The 19350-nt window shown below is 45.3% G+C and overlaps 1 protein-coding gene across 2 annotated transcripts in view; it reads right to left on the reverse strand.

Moving 5' to 3' along the window:
* The window catches only part of CSTA (cystatin A), a 45385-nt gene extending 26329 nt beyond the window's left edge, over window positions 1–19056 (reverse strand). The window contains exon 1 of one of the 2 annotated variants that reach the window (XM_033943416.1): window positions 18797–19056. In XM_033943416.1, the coding sequence (XP_033799307.1) occupies window positions 18797–18865 (69 nt within the window). In that variant the 5' untranslated portion in view covers window positions 18866–19056. Of the gene's footprint in view, window positions 1–10357; window positions 10661–18796 lie in introns of those variants that run through there. The other variant, XM_033943417.1, reaches the window with a different exon arrangement.
* Between the last annotated feature and the right edge of the window lie 294 nt (window positions 19057–19350).

Below are 19350 nucleotides of genomic sequence, written 5' to 3' on the forward strand. Positions count from 1 at the left end.
ACCAACCAATCGTCCAAGTAGGGGAACACCTGGAGGTTGTGAGACCTGAGAAAGGCCGCCACTACAATAAGGCACTTGGTGAACACCCTGGGTGATGATGCGAGGCCAAAGGGAAGTACCTTGTACTGATAATGGCGGTGCTGAACCTGAAAACGGAGGTAGCGTCGGGAGTTCAGATTGATGGAGATGTGAGTGTAGGCCTCTTTGAGGTCCAGGGAACATAGCCAGTCTTGATGAGAGAGGAGAGGATAAAGTGTGGCCAGGGAGAGCATCCTGAACTTCTCCTTGACCAGACACTTGTTGAGGTCCCTGAGATCGAGGATGGGACGAAGGTCTCCCGTCTTTTTGGGGACCAGGAAGTAACGGGAGTAGAATCCCAGACCCTTCTGATCCGCAGGTACTTCTTCGATAGCATTGAGAAGAAGGAGGGATTGGACCTCCTGCAGGAGGAGGGGGGTTTGAGAGGAGAGAGAGGCAGACTCTTCGGGAGGATTGTCTGGTGGTAGCGTCTGGAAGTTGAGAGAGTAGCCGTGGCGAATGATGTTGAGGACCCACTGGTCCGATGTGATGACCTCCCAACGGCTGATGAAGATTTGAAGACGGCCTCCGATAGGTTGAGGAAGAGGCAATGAAGGTGGAAGGCTGGCTATGCCCTGGAGAGAAGAGTCAAAAGGGCTGAGAAGGTTTGGATGGTGGAAGAGGTTTGGCTGCTTGGTTGGGCTGAGAACGAGCCTGGGTGTGATGTTGTTGTTGTCGAGGGCGCCGAGGTTGCTGGGCAGGTTGGTTGAGCGGCCTAGCTGAGAACCTGCGCTGATATGAAGACTGCGGTCTATAAGGGCGAGCAGGTGGAGCCTTCTTTTTGGGTTTAATCAGAGTGTCCCATCTGGTTTCATGGGCGGATAGTTTCTGGGTGGTTGAATCCAGAGACTCCCCAAAAAGTTCATCCCCAAGACAAGGAGCGTTGGCCAGACGGTCCTGGTGGTTGATGTCCAAATCAGATACTCTCAGCCAGGCCAGGCGGCGCATGGCAACAGCGATGGCAGAGGCTCGAGAGGTTAGCTCAAAGGAATCGTAGATTGAGCGTACCATAAATTTCCTTAATTGCAGAAGGCCGGAGATTTGCTGCTGGAAGAGTGGAACTTTACGCTCTGGAATATATTTCTGGAGAGCTGAGAGTTGTTGAACCAGATGTTTCATGTAAAATGAAAAGTGGAAAGAGTAATTGTTCGCCCTGTTGGCAATCATGGCATTCTGGTAAAGCCTCTTGCCAAACTTGTCCATCGTTTTGCCCTCTCTGCCAGGAGGAGTAGAGGCATAAACACTGGAGCCTTGGGATTTCTTTAAGGTAGATTCAACAAGGAGGGACTCATGAGGTAATTGAGGTTTGTCAAACCCCGGGATCGGGATGACACGGTACAAGCTGTCCAACTTGCGGGGGGCCCCAGGGACAGTAAGGGGGTTCTCCCAGTTTTTATAAAAGGTTTCCCGTAGGATGTCATGCACGGGTAACTTCAGGAACTCCTTAGGAGGTTGTTCAAAATCCAAGGCTTCCAGGAAAGCCTGGGATTTTTTGGAGTCTGATTCAAGAGGGATGGACAGAGCTGCAGACATTTCCCTGAGAAATTTTGAAAAGGAAGATTGTTCAGGCTTGGAACCGGTATCGGGTGCCGAGGGTTCCTCGTCAGAGGAGGAGACATCCTCCTCGGTACCGGGAGGGGACTCTTCCCATAATTCGGGGTCTCGGATATCCATATGTGCATGCCGAGAGACCGGAGTGGAAGGCTCGGTATGGTGTGTCTTAGAGAGAGACTTACCCGAGCGTACCGAGACGGTACCGGGAGAGGAAGAGCGATGCCGATCTCGGTCTCGGGAAGCATGTTGTTCTGCCCGGTGCCGAGGAGGGTCTGCAGGAGTCTGAGAATGAACCAGAGAATGCAGTTGTTGCGCCGAAAGGATCGGCATGGACGTGTTAATGGGCATCGATGGAGTAGACACCGGTTGGTCGGTGCGGGGCTCGGGCCGGTCTGGTACCGGAAGGAGCGGTGCCAGGATAGTGGGCAACAGTTGTTGCAACTGTGTTTGAAGGATGGCCGCGATGCGGTCATCTAGAGGTGGCACCGGAACCGCTTTTTGCTTCTTCGGTTCCTGAGGTGCCGCTCCACGCCCCGGCGATGAGGAGGCCGATGACGAGGCACTCACCGAGATCGGGGCGGAGCGTTTTCGGGGTCGGCGTGGAGCCGATGAGACCGGTGTCGCCGCTGTGGCTGGTGGGCGCTCGAGGGAAGAGGAAGGCTTCTTAGCCAGCTTACCTTGCGCCTGCGGCGCCAATGTCGGGTCCGGCGGCGTCGAAGAGGTGGGTGCGGACTTTTGAGGTACCGCTGTCGACGCCGTCGACTCCATACCAGATCTGGTGCCGAATAGGATGTTTTGCTGGATCTGGCGATTCTTAAGTGTTCTCTTTTTAAGAGTGGCACAGCGGGTGCAGGAATCTGCCCGATGCTCAGGTCCCAGACACTGTAAACACCAATTGTGTGGGTCAGTGAGGGAGATCGGGTGTGCACACCGCTGGCACTTCTTAAAACCCGGTTGCGGGGGCATGAATGGAAAAATGGCCTCCGCAAAATCAAACCCGGAGGCCTGGATCGTGGCAACAGGCCCCGCCGGGGCTGGGTCAAAAAGAAAGAAAATTAAGGGTTTTTTTTTTTTTTTTTTTGAAAATGAATGAAAAAAAGAAACCCAAAGAAAAAAGGAAGAAAAATTGAAGAAAAATCGCGAGCGGGAAGGCAAGAAAAGTTAGTTCAACGGCCGTTGAAAAAACACACGTCTTCTTCGCTCCGCGGAAACGAAGAAACTGGGGACCACGCACTCCTCCGTCGGGCGGGAAGGCGCACGCGCGGTGCGGCCAACTAGAACTTTCTAGTTAAAAAGGTCCGTACCGTGGGCTCCGTCGGTGACGTCACCCATACGTTAAGAATATGCTGCCTGCTTGTCCTGGGATAATGGCTATTTCCCGCCGCGACGCCGGACTTGTAACTGCATGCCTGCGTGACACACTACCGGAGCCGCAGCAAAGGTGGAAAAGAGCCGCATGCGGCTCTGGAGCCGCAGGTTGCCGACCCCCGGGTTGGGGGGTATAGCTATTGTATATCTTGTAGGATGGTTGGGGGGTATAGCTATTGTATATCTTGTAGAACTGTACATTGGCATATTTGTGAGTTTAATTGTGACTGGTTGATAGACATCTATAGTGTATACCAATTCTCGAGGGTTATCAAGTAGTTATCGCATCTACCTGAACTAAGGGCTGCTTGTGCTGAAAGGGGTTGTAGGCTGGGGCGACCTTCCCTTATATATTTAACTGGTATTGTCGCTCTTTATCCTGAAATCTGGTTTAATGTTCTCCCATTGAAAATAGTATCCTGGAATGTTGGGGGCATTTCTTTTCCTATAAAATGACAAAGATATTACAGACTTTACACAGAAAACATGTTTCAATTGCTGTGTTACAACAGATTCATCTGAGTAAATGAGGAACATGCCAAATTACAATGTTGGTGGGTTGGCGATTATGTGGGTTTGGCCACAGTGGTTAAGAGAACGGGGTAATTATTTTATTCAAGAAGACCATAGTGTTACAGAAGAAACAGATTATTAGATACTGAAGGTTGCTTTATAATAGCTCATTTAAGTGTAAATCGTCAACCGATTGCTCTTTGTAATCTGTATAATAAAAAAACAATTTTCAGCAGGTACTTGCACATTTACAAACTTTTCTAGGAATGCTCATGTTAATGGGAGAGAGGGAAGAGATTGTAATAGTGTAGTGGACCCTGATTTTGATAAAACGCATTACACATCACAGGATAAAAGTAGTCCCAACAAAGGGAGTTCCTCTTTTCTGTGCCGCCTTAGGAATGGTGGATATGATGTCGTCCATCTTTCTAGAGCGCATTCCACTTATTCGCAGATTGATTTATTGCAGGGGTGTCCAACCTCGGCCCTCACCAGGCCAGGTTTCAGGATTTCCCAAATGAATAAGCATGAGATCTATTGCATACAATTGAAGCAATGCATGCAAACAGATCTCATGCAAATTCATTGGGGAAATTCTAGATTGCTACCTGAGGACTGACGTTTGACAACTCTGATTTATTGGGTACTTATATATTCTCACACATTAGGGAAATGACAAACAACTATGCAGACGGCTGGAAAGCAAATGGAGAAAGAGCAGAACACAAGAACACAACACTTTGGCACAAAGCAATAAATAAATAAAATTCAACATATCAGAGGCCAGGAAAAACTATTACGCTGCCAAACTATGTACTAAAACGTTAGACACAAAAAACCTATTCCTCCTGGTGTGACAGCTCACTACCCCTCCGAACCAAGACTCCATGGGACACCTCAACAAAATCACAGCACAAGAACTAGCAGACTTTTTTCTAAATAAAATCAAGACAGTTCAAACCGAATTGGCCAAAGCGACCTAACACAGACCCTCATGCTCTTGATATTTCTTGGCACCCCACAGAAACCCATGAAAGCAGACCAAATCTGGACTTCATTCTCCAACCTGCCAATCTCCGAAACAGCAAAACTACTATCCAAACTGTCAGCACACTGCAATCCCCTAGACAATGCTCCTCCTACCTCCTCACAATCGCACCCGAACAAATCATCATCTGGATCACCAACCTTCTCAATACCTCCCTAAACCAAGGTCAATTACCGGAAACAATGGGATAAATAGCTCTCACTCCCAAACCAAAAAACCCAAAGGCAGATCTCTCCATGGCCTCTAACTACAGACCCATCGCTGGCATTCCTATTCTAACAAAAATCATTGCAACCCATGTATGTAAACAACTTGCAACTTACATTGAAAAACATTCATGTCTCCACCCGTCCCAATTCGGATTTCGCAAACAACTCAGCACTGAGCTTCTCATCATCATTTTAATCACAAAAACTAAACAACTACTCAGTATGGGACATCAGGCTCCTGCAATTTGACATCTCAGCTTCCTGAGACTTGGTCTCAGCCTTCATCAAGCAACTACATTGGTTATCCATCCCATCACGAATAAAATTTAACACATCATTCATCATTTACCAAATACTTCATGAGAACTCAGCGGCTCCACTCATCCAGTTCTTCTCAAAGGCATGGTCTACTTCTCGCAGAACCCTCAACAGGATACTACTAAACTTCCCATCAACAAAGAATTTCCAATACAAGTGTGTTTTTCACTCCATGTTAACCTTCCTAGGAGTGAAAACCTGGAATGATATCACTGAAATGACCAGAATGGAACCCAGCTACACCACATTCTGGAAAAAAATGAAAACCTTCCTCTTTGATACATGAACACTCAGATTTTTCTCTATCCCCTTTCCTGCCTAAGCAATCTCCTCTCCCCTCTTTCTTCTCTATGTAAGTCGCCTTGAGCCTGCATAGGTAAGCACAACACAGAAATAGATTAGATTAATGATGCCCTTATAGGTCCCATTGAAATTTCTGATCACGTGATCCATTTGGGTGACAGTGGACCTGGGTCAAACTCTCAGGGGTTTAGACAATGGGTGTTTCCATTGGTTCTTTATTTTGATGCTCAATTTGGCACTTATTTAAAAGAAAAATGGATAGACTATAAACATTATAATCAACAACAAGATGCTTTTCTGTTTTGGGAGATAACTAAAGTTGTTTTACGTGGTGAAATACTGTAATTGCTTACTGTAGTCATTAACAGAAAATGAAAGATAAGGCTATATTTCAATTAGAACACTGCTGATCAGGGAGCATAAGCTCTGTAGTACCCATCCTATGGCCTCCAATAAAGCCCAATTATTAGCTACACAGGCCTCTCTCAATGAGTTTCTACATCAGAGGGCAAAGAAAAGTGCAAAATATTACCAATATCAATAAGTCTGATACTAAAGATGAGAAAATTCTAGCTCGGCTCTATAAATTGTGGTGGGGGGGGGGGGGAATGAAATGAAATGAAATAATTGAAATAAATAGAAAACTAGGAGACATTAAACAATGGCTTAGCTCAAACATGTTAGCCCTAAACATACAAAAATCCAAAACACTATTTTTCCCTTGGAAAAAAGATAAACTTAAATGTTCCGTTTACTCTAGATAACGTTCAGTTAAATTCAGTAAGATCCCTAAAAATATTAGGTGTTACAATAGATGATAAGTTATCTTTCCATGAACACATTACTAACACTGTCAGAACATGAACAAAATCACTAAACATACTGATTCATTCATTAATTATTTCAACACTTGATTATTGTAACTCTTTATTAATAAATATCACCCAAAAAGAGAAAAAACGTCTTCAAATAGTTCAAAATACGGCTATCAAATTAATACACAACCGCAAAATATTTGACCATGTTACACCGCTCTTGATTGAGTCACATTGGCTTCCCATTGCCCATCGCATTACTTTTAAAATCTTACTTTTAGTTTTTAAAACATTGACTACAAATGAATCCCATTTTATCAATAGATTACTTATTCCACATAGTACATCACGCTCTTTAAGATCCACCGATCAAAAACTTCTAACAGTTCCATCACTAAAAGTCATTGGAACTCATCGCACTGACATTTTTTCTGTAATGGCCCCACAATTATGGAACAGTTTGCCCCAGTATTTTAGAGTAGAAAATGATCTGAAACAGTTTAAAAGCAGCTTAAAGAGTTTCCTTTTTAAAGATGCGTTTAATTTATAAGCTTAATTAAGGATTATTATCAAATTTTTCCTTTTTTATCTCTTTATTTCCCCGTTATCTCCCCTACCTATTGTATTTTTACCATTTATGTTTTCTTTTATATATACGATTGTAGTTCTACCCTTTCTTTCCCCATGTGTCTGTTAGTTTGTATGACTTTATTTATTATTTTGTATGATAATGTGTTAAATTTATGTATCTTTTTATAATTAATCTGATGTATCTTTTTTTTATCTGTAAATCGCTTAGCAAATTAAATTAAGCGATTCAATAAGTCAAAAATAAACTTGAAAATAAAAATAAACTTGAAGGGGGAGGTGAGCATGTCTGCTAGGGCTTTGTTATTGAGAAAGCAGCAGAGTCCGATTTTAAAAAGTGATGAAGAGATAGTTTAGACCAGGGATGTCCAACCTGTGGCCCGAGGGCCGCATGCGGCCCCATGAAGTATTTTGTGCGGCCCCGGTCGAAGGCGATGCAATGTTTTCCTCTGCTGCCCCCCGGTGTTTACCATCTTGCTGCAGCGTTTGCACGTTAGTGCGGCCCCAGAAACATTTTTTTTGGCCAGTGCGGCCCAGTGAAGCCAAAAGGTTGGACACCCCTAGTTTAGACTTTTAAAAACATTTATGCAGATCTATACTCTCCAACTTTGACTACGTCTTTGGATAGTGAAATGTAACTCTTTGGGCTTGATAGCCATCCATGTGCATTACCCCACCCCCCCCCCACACACACTCCATTCCCTACCATCCATGTAGAGTGTTTCCCCCCTCTCCCTTCCATCTATGTGCACTTCTGTCCTCTCCTCTCCATTCTGTACATGTGCAAGTATTTCTCCCTCCCTTTCTTTCCTTACATCCATGTACATTTCCCTCTTTTCTTCCCTTTTTTTCATCATGTGCAGTTTCTCCCCTCCTGCCTAACTTCCCTCTATTCCTTTTTCTTCCTCTAGGTCGAATGCTGGCCTCTTATTTCTCTATGTCCCCTGGCCACATTGGCACTGCAGACCACAATTACATCAGACTCTGGCCAGCAAAGTTTTTCCTCTGACGTATTCTCATGTGGCCACATGAAGTTGCGACAGAGGAGAAGGATCCTGGGGCTGGATGGAGCGTGCCTGTTTATCAACTGGAAGACATCAGTTTTTAGAAAAGCACATCTAATATCTTGCATTGCATGTAGAGTCTAATATCTTGAGGGTCCAGTTCAGTTTTTTCCCTTCATATCTTTTACTGATCTGTGGCCATTTGTTTCATATGTGCTGAGCAATGAGCATGTCTATGTTAAGCACATGTGGACAAAGTGTGGCATTCCGCTGGCATATATCTTCTATGTAGTTTCTGTGTGTAGAGATCTGTAGCAGTCCCGTTTGTTTTGTTTTCTCACTAGGTGGTTTATTGGCGTTTTAGAGCTCAGTGTAATATTTACAGTGCTGTCTTTTCACTGTTTGTTTCTCTTTAAGTGCTGGGAATTAATGCTGTTACGGTAAGATTCAGTGTGTTTTTTGCACAGGTTTGTGCATAGTGTTTTTGCAGTTCAGGGATTATGTTGGCCTTACAGAGATCACATCAAAAAATGTTGTATACAAGTAATTTTAGTTTGTTATAATAATAACAGCCAAAGTTTTAAAACATTTTGCAGAATTTGATGTCTTATAGCAGACTAAAATGATCAGGTTTAAATTATAAAGACACTACCACTGAAGGGGTCTTTAAATACAGCTGAATTGTTTCCTTAGATGTGTATGTGGTTAAGTGTTGGCAAGTGCTTGAAATAATTGAGTTTAAAATAAGTAACATACCATAATGCAGAAATTCCCATTTTTAAGTTCACATGAAGGCATTACTTGTTAATAAAAGTAGACAGCAGCCCTTCCCCACTGTGCCAAATTTATACCCCAAATGCACCAGGATAAAAACCTTATTAACTGCCCTTCAATCTCACTCTTTGGGAGGAACCACCCTTGGCCTCTCTGCACACTGATCTAACAAAAAAACAACAAAAAAAGGCTGTATAAAGATGTGAAGCTGCAAAGCAGATGGCTCTGCTGGTCCTGCCCTTTCTGATATGGACTCCCTTATTTTTGAGATAGACAATCAGCAGAGACATCAGTGGTGTGGCCTAGACAGCAGCTCCACACTAGAGAGTTGCGCGGGGACAGAAATCCCACCCATCCGCACCAGGATCCTCTCCGTTCCCACCCGTCCCCGTCAGGATCCTCTCCGTCCCTGCAAGGAATTATCTCCATCCCCGCCCGTCCCCATAAAAAGCAGCAATTACTTCTGACAGGATCATCAATTCCAGTTTCTTTTGTGTTTGCGCTGCTGTTTTCCTTGTGGAATCTCTTTGGTGGAACCCTTTTTTTGTTTTCTGTTCAGGTAATTAACTTATAAACCCCCTTTTACTATGGCTGACGTGTCCATTATATTATATGGACGAACCCTGCTTCCAAAGCCTTCCATCTCCGTGGGAGTCCCGTTGGCTAGAGGGGGGTCCCCGTGGGAGTCCCGTGGGCCAGAGGGGGGTCCCTGTGGGAGTCCCTTGGGTTAGGGGGGATTCCCGCAGGATTCCCACGATCCCCGTTCCCGTGCAAACCTCTACTCCACACCTTTGCCCATTAGTTTTTGCAGGAAGCAGCTTGGGTGGCAGGGGACATCTATAAAGGTATGCAAGGGGTTAAAGTGGCTCTGCTTGGGTGGATGGTAGGAAAAGGACCTCTGTTCCAGCTCAGCCTGAGAAATTAAGTTGATACTGACTTTATTAGGCAGTCAGGGAGCAGTTTATGAAACTATTAAAAAAAAGGGAAGGGAGGGAAGCATTGGCTAATTCTGGTATTTTCAGCAAGGTAACACTGTATACAAAATCTTCACTAGAGCTGTGGGAGACAAAACAAGAACCAGCTACAGTAGTTTAGGTTTATCAGGACTGCCAGACTGTGCTCCAGGGGATGAGAAGAGCTAAAAGGCAGGACTCAGCATGAGCAGACCAATTAACACACACAGGTAGAGAACCACCGCCTCTCCCAACCTTAACAGGGATCACTTAAGAAGTCAATGATAAAAAGTAAAACAAAGATCAGCAAAGAGGAACACAGAAAAAACTTCCTGAGAAAAACTGTTAATTCAAAAGATCTGAAGCATCCAAGTGCTTCTACTTTGAATCAGAATTAGTTTCTGCCTGCCTTAGGCACGAGGATGGGTAAAATGTTCTTACAGAGCCAGGACACTTAGGCTGTAGTGCCTCAATCCTGGTGAGATTGATTCAACAGGATCTTGGAGAATATCCATCTTCTCCCCTTCCTGGAGTGGAGGGACAGATCTGAAACAGGCTTGCAGGGATTTCCAATTCCCAATAACTACATCTAGAAGTAAATATAAAAGATTTCGAGTTCCTGACTGACTGAACACAGGCAAAGCCCATAGGGGGGGGGGGGGGTCACTCTGCATTTTCCAAACATCCCCAACCTTTCACAAAAAAAAAAAAAAGATATTCAAGTCGAGCCCTCGCTTTCTCACCAAAGAGTTAAGTCACGTATTTGCCCAGCTAGGATAAGTTTGGCATGGTCCAGTAGTTGCTTCTACTGTCTACGATTTTTTTCTCTTACCTGATCAATGAGATCTTGGATCTTTGGAGTGGCTGGCTGCACAGCTCCGGTACCACCACAAAGCATATTGTCTATAGAGAGTGAAACTTACGAATATTCAGAGAAACAGAGAGTGAATAGTGCGCCTAGAAGCCCGGGAGATTCTATTTAAATCATATGACAGCCAACCTCACTCGCGGTCGTACCATGGTGCATATAGTGGGGGAGGAAGTATGGTCAGGACTATTTAGACTGGAGCAGACTACTCTGGAAGATAGGAAAGAATCCCCCTGCCAGATTCCGCTTTGGTGAGTTCGGGATGCAGAGCTCAGCTTCCTGGTCATATGAGGTCTGAAGCTGGGTGCGGCTTTGCCTTGTGACTAGTACGTGGAAGGGGAGTGAGCAGCTCTGGCAATTTAGATTTCGTTCCTGTCTTTACAGATCAGGGGCAATGAACCTTTTGGGTTTTTTTGTTTTGTTTATTCCATTTGAAGGAGACAAAGAAACCAATTTCCAGCCCCATATTGAAGCTGCTCAGTTGCTGAGACGATGTGGAGGAGTGGCTTACATGTACTGCCTCAGCTCCAGTTGAAATTACCCAATCTCCCATTGTCCCAGGTACCATTGTTAGATTTTGAGACAGGGAAAATACCCAGCGTACCTGGTAATTAACACTGCTCCGAACATTTCCAAGATAGGGCAGTATATCAAATACCTACAAATATATTTTCTGATAGGGTTTACAATTTGAGTTGCTTCAGAAGGAAGGGAGCTTTGAGGCAACAAGTGGTAACTTTTGTTTGTTTATTATATAATTAAGCTACCCAACATAATACAGAAAAGTGGATGATACAATATCTAATATAATAAAACGCTAAGCGCGCATGCGCACTCTACCACCGTGTTGCCTGATAGTTCCATGGTCGGCAGAGTGCGCATGCGCGCATACAAGGGTCCCTCACTCTGTCTAACATAGCGGCAGCGACTCCCCCCTCCCGTCCTCACTTCGTCAAACTGGCCGGCAGCGCTGGACTCCCTGCTCTCCACCTCTCAAGCTGCGGTGCCGGCTCCTCTCACAAGCCTGCACCAGCATCGGAGAAGGCTTCCGACGCTGGAGGGGATCGTGAGAGGAGCCGCTGCCGGCACTTTTAAACTTAAAAAAACCCCTTTGGCTGCAGCAGGCCAGCCCGCGGGAAGGGAAGGGGGGGGGCAGAACAGGATTCCAGCTACTGGAATGCAGGCTAGACCGTGGGAAGGGAAGGGGAGGGGCCGAACGGAGCAGGACAGCTCACGGTAAGAGAAGGGAATGGGGGTGGGGGAAAATGCTTCTACTGTTTCACAGGGACCTGGAGGGGAAGGGAAATACTGCTGCTGCTTCTGCAAAGGAAAGTGGGGGGGGGGGAATGCTGCTACTATTTCACAGGGACCTGGAGGGGAAGGGAAATACCGCTGCTGCTTCTGCAAAAGAAAGTGGGGGGGGGAAGGAGGGAAATGCTGCTGTTGCTGCTGCACAGGGAAATGGGGGTGAACATGCTGCTGCACAGGGAAAAGGAGGGAAATAATGACATAGACAGCGGGAGGGAGGGAGACAGAAAGAAAGGAAGAAAGACACAAGGGCAGGGAGAGGGACAGAAAGACAGACAGAGAAAGGTGGCCAGGGAGAGAGAGAGAGAGACACAGCGGGAGGGAGAGAGACAGAAAGACAGACAGACATATATTCTAGCACCCGTTAATGTAACGGGCTTAATGACTAGAGAGAAATAGAAAGAAAGACAGACAGACAAAGGGTGCCAGGGAGAGAGAGAGAAAAATAGCAGGAGGGAGAGAGACAGAAAGAAAGGAAGAAAGAGACAGGAGCAGGGAGAGAGACATAAATAAACAAAGACAGACAGGCATATATTCTAGCACCTGTTAATGTAACAGGCTTAAACACTAGTATCATAATAATAATAATAAAAAGAAACAACAACAAGGCAAAACAATCATTTTACTATATTATTTATTTTAAAATGTATATGCTGTATATTACCCAATGATGTCAGCCCCCATTCCCCCCCCCCCTGTAAGCAGTCTGTTGCTATTTGTCTAAGGACGTGTGAACCGTTCCACAGTATCTCCTCAGTTCACAAGGGAAGAATTCTGAAAACCACCTGTGTGAACTATACCAGTGTGTCTCAATCTGCAGTATGTGGCTCTCTGTTGGGGGTACGTGGCCTGACTGCCAATCCTGCCTGTCCATCCACTGCTGCTGCCACTGCCTCCCAGGAGCTCACATTCATTCCTGCCTGCCCCCCACCGCTCCCGCGACAACCTTCTTGGAGCTGCACTCGCTCCTTCAGTCTTCAGCAGCGCTCCTTGTGGTGGGTGGCGCACGTAAGTGGCTGACCCAGAAGTCTACTCTCCGACATCGGAGTTGACAGAGAGAAGGCTTCTGGGTCAGCCACGTGCAGCGTGTGGGTTAGAGAGTTGCGCGGGGACAGATATCTCACCCATCCCCATCCATCCCTGTCAGAATCTCCTCCGTCCCCGCCCATCCCCACGAGGAATCCCCTCTGTCCCCACGAGGAATTCCCACTGTCCCCGCCGTCCCCCATAAAAGTTACCTGTCCCCTTAGTACTTATTTGTATTTGGGTCAGTGGAGAATTAAGTGACTTTCCCAGCATCACAAAGAGATGCAGTGGGAATCAAACCTAGTTCCCTTGGATCTCAGGCCTCTACACAATTAGGCTACTCTTTAACCTGTCTGACACTATTTGGCCATATTGTTTAGGCTCTTAAAGAAGTTGACTAAGAAGCCTGAATCTGTCTATCATACCACCATTCCCTCCACTCCATCATTCATTCATCTATCTATCTCCATCAGTATGCAGTATGCTGCCAATGTCTTATCAAGGGCTTCTGGCCAGCTTTTTTTCACTATCGCTCTTTGCTGTCAAAAAAAAAAAAAAAAAAAAAAAAGGTTAAACCAGAGACTCTAACAGGGAATTCCTTTCCTGCAGTCTGTCTCTCTTTACACCATCACCATGCATGCCATTCTCAGCTGTCCATCAACCCTTCTTCCATCCAGTTCTCCTCTTCCCCTGCCCTTAGCCCTCTGAAATAATTTCTACACTGTGAAAACATAGTTTTGTTTGCACAGTGTGAGTGCCTCACAACTGCACAAAGGATAACTCTGAGAAATGCAAGAAGCTCGAAGTATGTTGGACATAGTATTTGCCCCCCTCCTCCCCCAATTATACACATAAGGCGAATAAAGATCTCTGCAATCTGGCTGCATCAGCCTCGCAGGTTAACTCAATACCTTATTGCACGAAAGAGAAATCTGTAAATGCTGAAAATGAAGGCATTCTAAGAATACCAAAACAACCCCCCCCCCAAAAAAAAAAAAACAACTCTGTGGAGTGACGATGTTCCTAAATGGACTTTATTTGAAAGTATCAAAGTTCCAAAGGTACACTGAAATCATCCACATAAAATAAATCCATCCACATAAAAGTAAATCATCCACATAAAAGCCTTAAAGGACCTAGTCCGCTAGGGATACAGGACCCAACACGGTCTGCGTTTCGACAAAAAGTCTTCTTCAGGGGTCCTATAAAGAATAACAGAATTTCCTCTTCCGGCCCACCTCATCTGTTTCCAATTGGCCACAGCTGGGTTGAGGGCGGACATTATGTAAATGCATGAGTGGGGAGGGTGGACTTCATAAAGGCTGACTTCCTGTTCTAGCATTGCACGTGCCACTGCCCGACTAATCAGCAGCAATGCACTGAGCGCCTACGTGCTGAGCTCCCTGCTCAGAATGGCTATTCCCACCATGGCGTCGGACTGGTATCTTGAAAATTAGGTAGACCTCAGAATGGGAGATCATAGTTCCATCCCCGTGGGTGTCCTGTGGGCCTGGGAGGGGTCCCCGCGGGAGTCCTGTGGGCCTGGGAGGGGTCCCTGCGGGAGTCCCGTTGACCTTAAGGGGATCCCCGCGGAACCTGTGGGATTCCCGCGATCCCCGTTCCCGTGCAGACCTCTAGTGTGGGTTGCTGCTTGTGCCATCCATTGTGGGAGTGCTGCTGGGGGATGAGCACTAAAGGAGGAGCGAGTGCTGTTCAGACAAGAGGGACAAGATGTTTTCGACCGTTTGGGGTTCGATAATAATTGACAGCACTAGAAACAGAGTTTTGTGTTGCATTGGTTTGCATATTTATATCAAAATAAAGCATATCTTTCAAAATTTCTAATAAATATATCTCAATCTTTTAAACTGTTTTGTGAAAAGTGTTCAGTATTTGTTGTATCCTGCAAGCACAAGCTGCTAGGAAAACAATATTGGGATCATCATGTCACTTTTCAATTTTCAGTCCCTATAATACATTCCACTTTCTGAATTTAATCTGTTATCGGCTGTTACTAAGTAATAGCTACTGTTGTAACAATGAAATGAAACCTAGAAGCACTTATCTTTTTCTGTTGTTAGACGTGGCATGTTTAGCTGTTATTGTGAATACCAAGCGGCCCCGCAGGATTTTTTTTCTTCTTTGCAATGACTTAATGCTCCGTGAATGCATATAAAATTAAGTTGCTCCCCTACTTAGACCCTTGGGGATTACCACCCAGAAAAAGGATCTGGGTATCATCGTAGACAATACGATGAAACTTTCCGCCCAACCTACTCCCTCCTGCCGGTAGGTCCGCCTCTTCAAAATTGTGGGTATTCCCCTTCCCAATGCATCCCTTAGACATCAGGGCCCTAGGCCCCTTCCCTATGCATCCAGGGATGCACTGGGAGGGGCCTAAGCCTGATTGGTTCAGATACATAAGGCTTTTCCTATAGGAGCGGCCTTAGGCACCTAGGTCAATCAGGGTCTTAGGCCTCCTTCCCAATGCACAGGTATCTGAACCAATTGGAGTCTTAGGCTCCTCTCAGTGCATCCCAGGATGCACTGGAAAGGGAAAGGCCCACCATTTTGAAGAGGGAGTGGGCATCCTTCTTGTTGGATTTCTACAAGGTATGAGGGGATGGGTTTGGGGGGCTGTGCTTCATCTGGAGAGGTTCTGACCTGACTCCCCCCCAGATAAGGTTGCCAGATTTTCCAATTGGAAAATCTGGACCCCTCTAGACCAGTCCCCAGGCCCGCCCAGTTCTGCCCATCCCCGCCCTGTAACACCCTAAACCTACCCCAGTCCCGCCCTAGGTCAGCCCTCCACGGCCTACTCTTGATGGGCAAGGAGGAAGTTCACACGTGGGCGGATACCACACAATGACATCACACATGATTGCAACATCATCACGTGACATCCGCACATGCACGGACTTCCTGCCTGACGCGATTTGAGAAGGCTTTTCAAAATCCAAAGTGCCGGGTTTTGAAAGCTGTCTGGACCCCCGGACATGTCCGCAAAAGGAAGACATGTCTGGGGAAATCCGGACTTCTGGTAACCCTACCCCCAGGACCTTCTCCTGGGGACTTTGTGGGGTGGCAGGAGGAGTCAGAAGGGGGATCTTGATGTCTGGGGAGTGTGGGGGTCTGGGGGGGGGGCCTGGTTTGGGCACTCAGGGGTGTGGGGTGGTCCGGGTAGTCAATATATATAACATAACAAAAATAGGAATCAACCAAAATTTCAGTAATATTACCCATCTGGAGGTTTATTCATTGAGACAGCATGTCACTACATTCATAAATACAAGCATTATTGAAGGGAAAAGGATCTCAGAAATCCAAACCATAGACTAAATTGTTGTCTATTGGTTATGACTGGATTGAATTTTATTTCATTGATCCAAAAAATCTTTGTGCAATTCTTATGTAAATATGTGATACAGAAAATTATTTTTCATTAATCTTTTTTCTTACTTTATATTCATCTTTTACAATTCTTTTGACTCAAAATGTGTGGCAAAATGCAAAAAACAACAACCCTTTTCTTAATTAGTATTTATTTCTTGAGCAGCACTCAAGTATATGATAACTGCTACTATAACAGAGGTGCAGCAGAGGACTTGTAATCAATAAACAAGAACTCCAGTCTCCAAGCAATAATTGCTTCAGATATTCAATTCCCAAAGTGAAACACACTTATGTTAAATACGCTGTTGTATAAATGACTCTCTGCTTTGGGTGGCGTTCAGGGGGCCTTCGTGGCTGACTTTGGCAGACCTGTTGGTAATTTTGGGTCATTTCTAGTGGTCGCTAGATTTAGTACACGCCTAAGCGATGTTAGGGCATCGATTGGGGTGCTCATTTTAATATTAATAACCTCATTATAATAATGAGGTCATTTGCATGGTAGAGTCGGAGGCTGCAGTTAATGCATTGAAAAGCCAGTGGTGAGCCTTTGTGGGATTCGATCGGTAAATAACATCCACCACTAAACCTGTTCAACTGGTTTAGCAACGATCGTTAGACGCACATTGAGTTTAGTGCATCCAGGCCTTTGTTAGGTAGTCAAGGAGCACAGTTTAATTAAAAAAATAAAAAAAAAAATGGGGCATGGGTAGGGAGCGTTGGCTAACTCTGTTATCTTCAGCAAGGCAGCACCGTAAGGAGAGTGTGATCAAGCTAAGCAAAGGAGTCACTGGAGCTGTGGGAGACAAAACAAGAACCAGCTAGTGCGAGTTTATCAGGACAGCCAGGCTGTGTTCCATCAGTGGCATAGCGAAGGTGAGAGGATCCCAGGGCAGTGGTGTCCTCCCCGCCTTTTTTTCTGCCCCCCACCCCATCTCTTCCTTCACCCTCTCCTGCCACGTGTGCTCTTCCCCCGTCCCTCATTAACATTCGCATCGTGCCAGTGTCGGCTCTTCCTCTGATGTCACTTCCTAGGTGTGGGTCCAGGAAGTGATGTCAGAGGAAGAACTGACACTGGCGTGAGCAGCAGGTTGGGATTGTTGCTTGTGCTGCGAACGTTAGAGGACTGGAAAAGGGAAGTGGTGCGCATGCCTTTAGTAGGGGGTGGGGATGCAGGGAAGGAGTGGCCCCGCCTTTCTATGCCACTAGCTCCAGGGCAGGGCAGAACACACCAATAGATACACACAGGGGGAGAAGCATTGCCTATCCCATCCTTATTAGAGATCACTTAAGTAAATGCTAAAAAGTAAAACAAAAATCAGCAAAGAGGGAAAACAGAAAACAAACAACCCCGAGAAACAAAAGATACTCTTAAAAAAATAATAACAAAGGAGGAGGACACCCAGTGATAACCAGTTAATGAGAAACCTTGCTGATCCATTCTCCAAGGGTAGGGGCGATACAGTAACTGTTTCTCCTCTTTCTTTTAGGAGCCCCACTGCTGCTAGAGAAGCATCTCAACCAGGGGGAAATGAATAGAATTCATCACCTTTCTGTTCTGGAATAGCAGAAGTTCTGTCAGTGGCAAAGAGGGTCCAAACACACCTCACCCAGGAGAAAGACAGTAGCATGAGCAGAGAGATGAGGGAAACAAGGGTCTACAATGGTTTCAGGTTTGCCTGCTTATACAACTAAAAAATGCTAGAAGGCAGAGAAAAGAGAATCCAACAAAGAGGAAGTTTGTTGGCTACTTTACGGTGATTGGAGGAAAGGGGTGTCGCTTTCCCCTCCAACTGGAAGTAGATAAGAACCAGATCCTCTTAAAGTTCCACTTTAAGATCACTGGATCAGCTGATTTTTGTTTTGACAGTATAGAGGATCCTTATGTAACAGCGAAATGAAATCTGAAGAATACTGCAGGCCTAGAAATCTCAACATTTCACTTCACTTCAACCAAATAACCTGCCATTGCCTGCACTCTAGCACTACCTAAGGCTTCTACTGCAGTGTGGATGTAGCTTTTCATTTGCTTCCTTTGTTAATCGGATCTCCAGGTCTCTGATCTCACCTGACGTCTTAATAAAAAAATATATATTTATCCTGCCTGGTGACTGCGCATTACCACAGCCAGAGGCTTGCAGCAGATGAGCTGCGTATCTTTCATTCTCTCTCTCCTCATATGTACAAGTATAATTCTATCTCTTTTGCTTTCTGCAGCTGAGAATAAAGCTGCTATTTCAACTTTTCTGAGAGATTGAAGTGATTGTACCTTGAATCAGATCTAGTTTCTGCTTGCCTAGGGCATGAGGGTGAGTAAAAGGTTCCTTTAGTCTAGACCTAGGACACCTAGGCTGTAGTGCCTCAGTCCTGGAGGAATTCTTTCACCAGGATCTTGAAGGAACAGATTTGAAATAGGCTTGCAGGGATTTCTAAGTCCCAGTAGCTACATCTAGAAGTAAATTTAAAAACTGAAGATTTTGAGTTCCTTCCTGATTGAAGTGATCACAGACATAGCCCATGCACTGCATTCTCCACAAACAACCCAAATCTTCACAAAGAAAGATACCCAAGTACAGTCCACACTTTCCCAGTCAGAGTTAAATCGCATACTTACCCAGTTAGGTTAGGTTTGGCATGGACCAGTAGTTTCTACAACTGTCTGCAGTCTTTTTCTCTTACCTGATTAACGAGAGTTTGGATCTCTGGGGTGGCAGGATGTGCTTCAAGTTCGAGACCACCAACATTCATAATGTCTATAGAGAGTGTAACTTACTGACAGCCAAAGAAATGAAAATGAATAGTGAGCCTAGAAGCCCGGGAGATTCTATTTATATCATATGATAACCAACGTCACTCATGACTGTACCATCGTGCAAAGGGTGAAAAATGTAATATGGTAAGGACTGGTTAGACTGGAGAAGGCTTCTTTGAGAGACTGGAAATAATTCCCTAGCCAGATTCTGCTTTGGGAAGTTCAAGCTGCAGAGCTTAGCTTCCTGGTCATATGACAGGAGCAGAGGTCTGAGGCTGGATAAGGCTTGGCCTTGTGACTACAGGGAGGGGCAGTAATTACATTGGAATTCAGATGTAATTACTGCCTTTCCAGGCCATGGGAATGAAACCCCACCCACCTTCTTTGCCAAGTTCTTACTATCTCTTTATCATTTCTTTGAACCAATTTCCAGCCTCACCCAGAAGCTACTTAATTGCTGGTGCAATGTTGAGGAAATACA

This window comes from Geotrypetes seraphini, chromosome 4, assembly GCF_902459505.1.
Source record: "Geotrypetes seraphini chromosome 4, aGeoSer1.1, whole genome shotgun sequence".
In the NCBI taxonomy this organism is placed as follows: domain Eukaryota; kingdom Metazoa; phylum Chordata; class Amphibia; order Gymnophiona; family Dermophiidae; genus Geotrypetes; species Geotrypetes seraphini.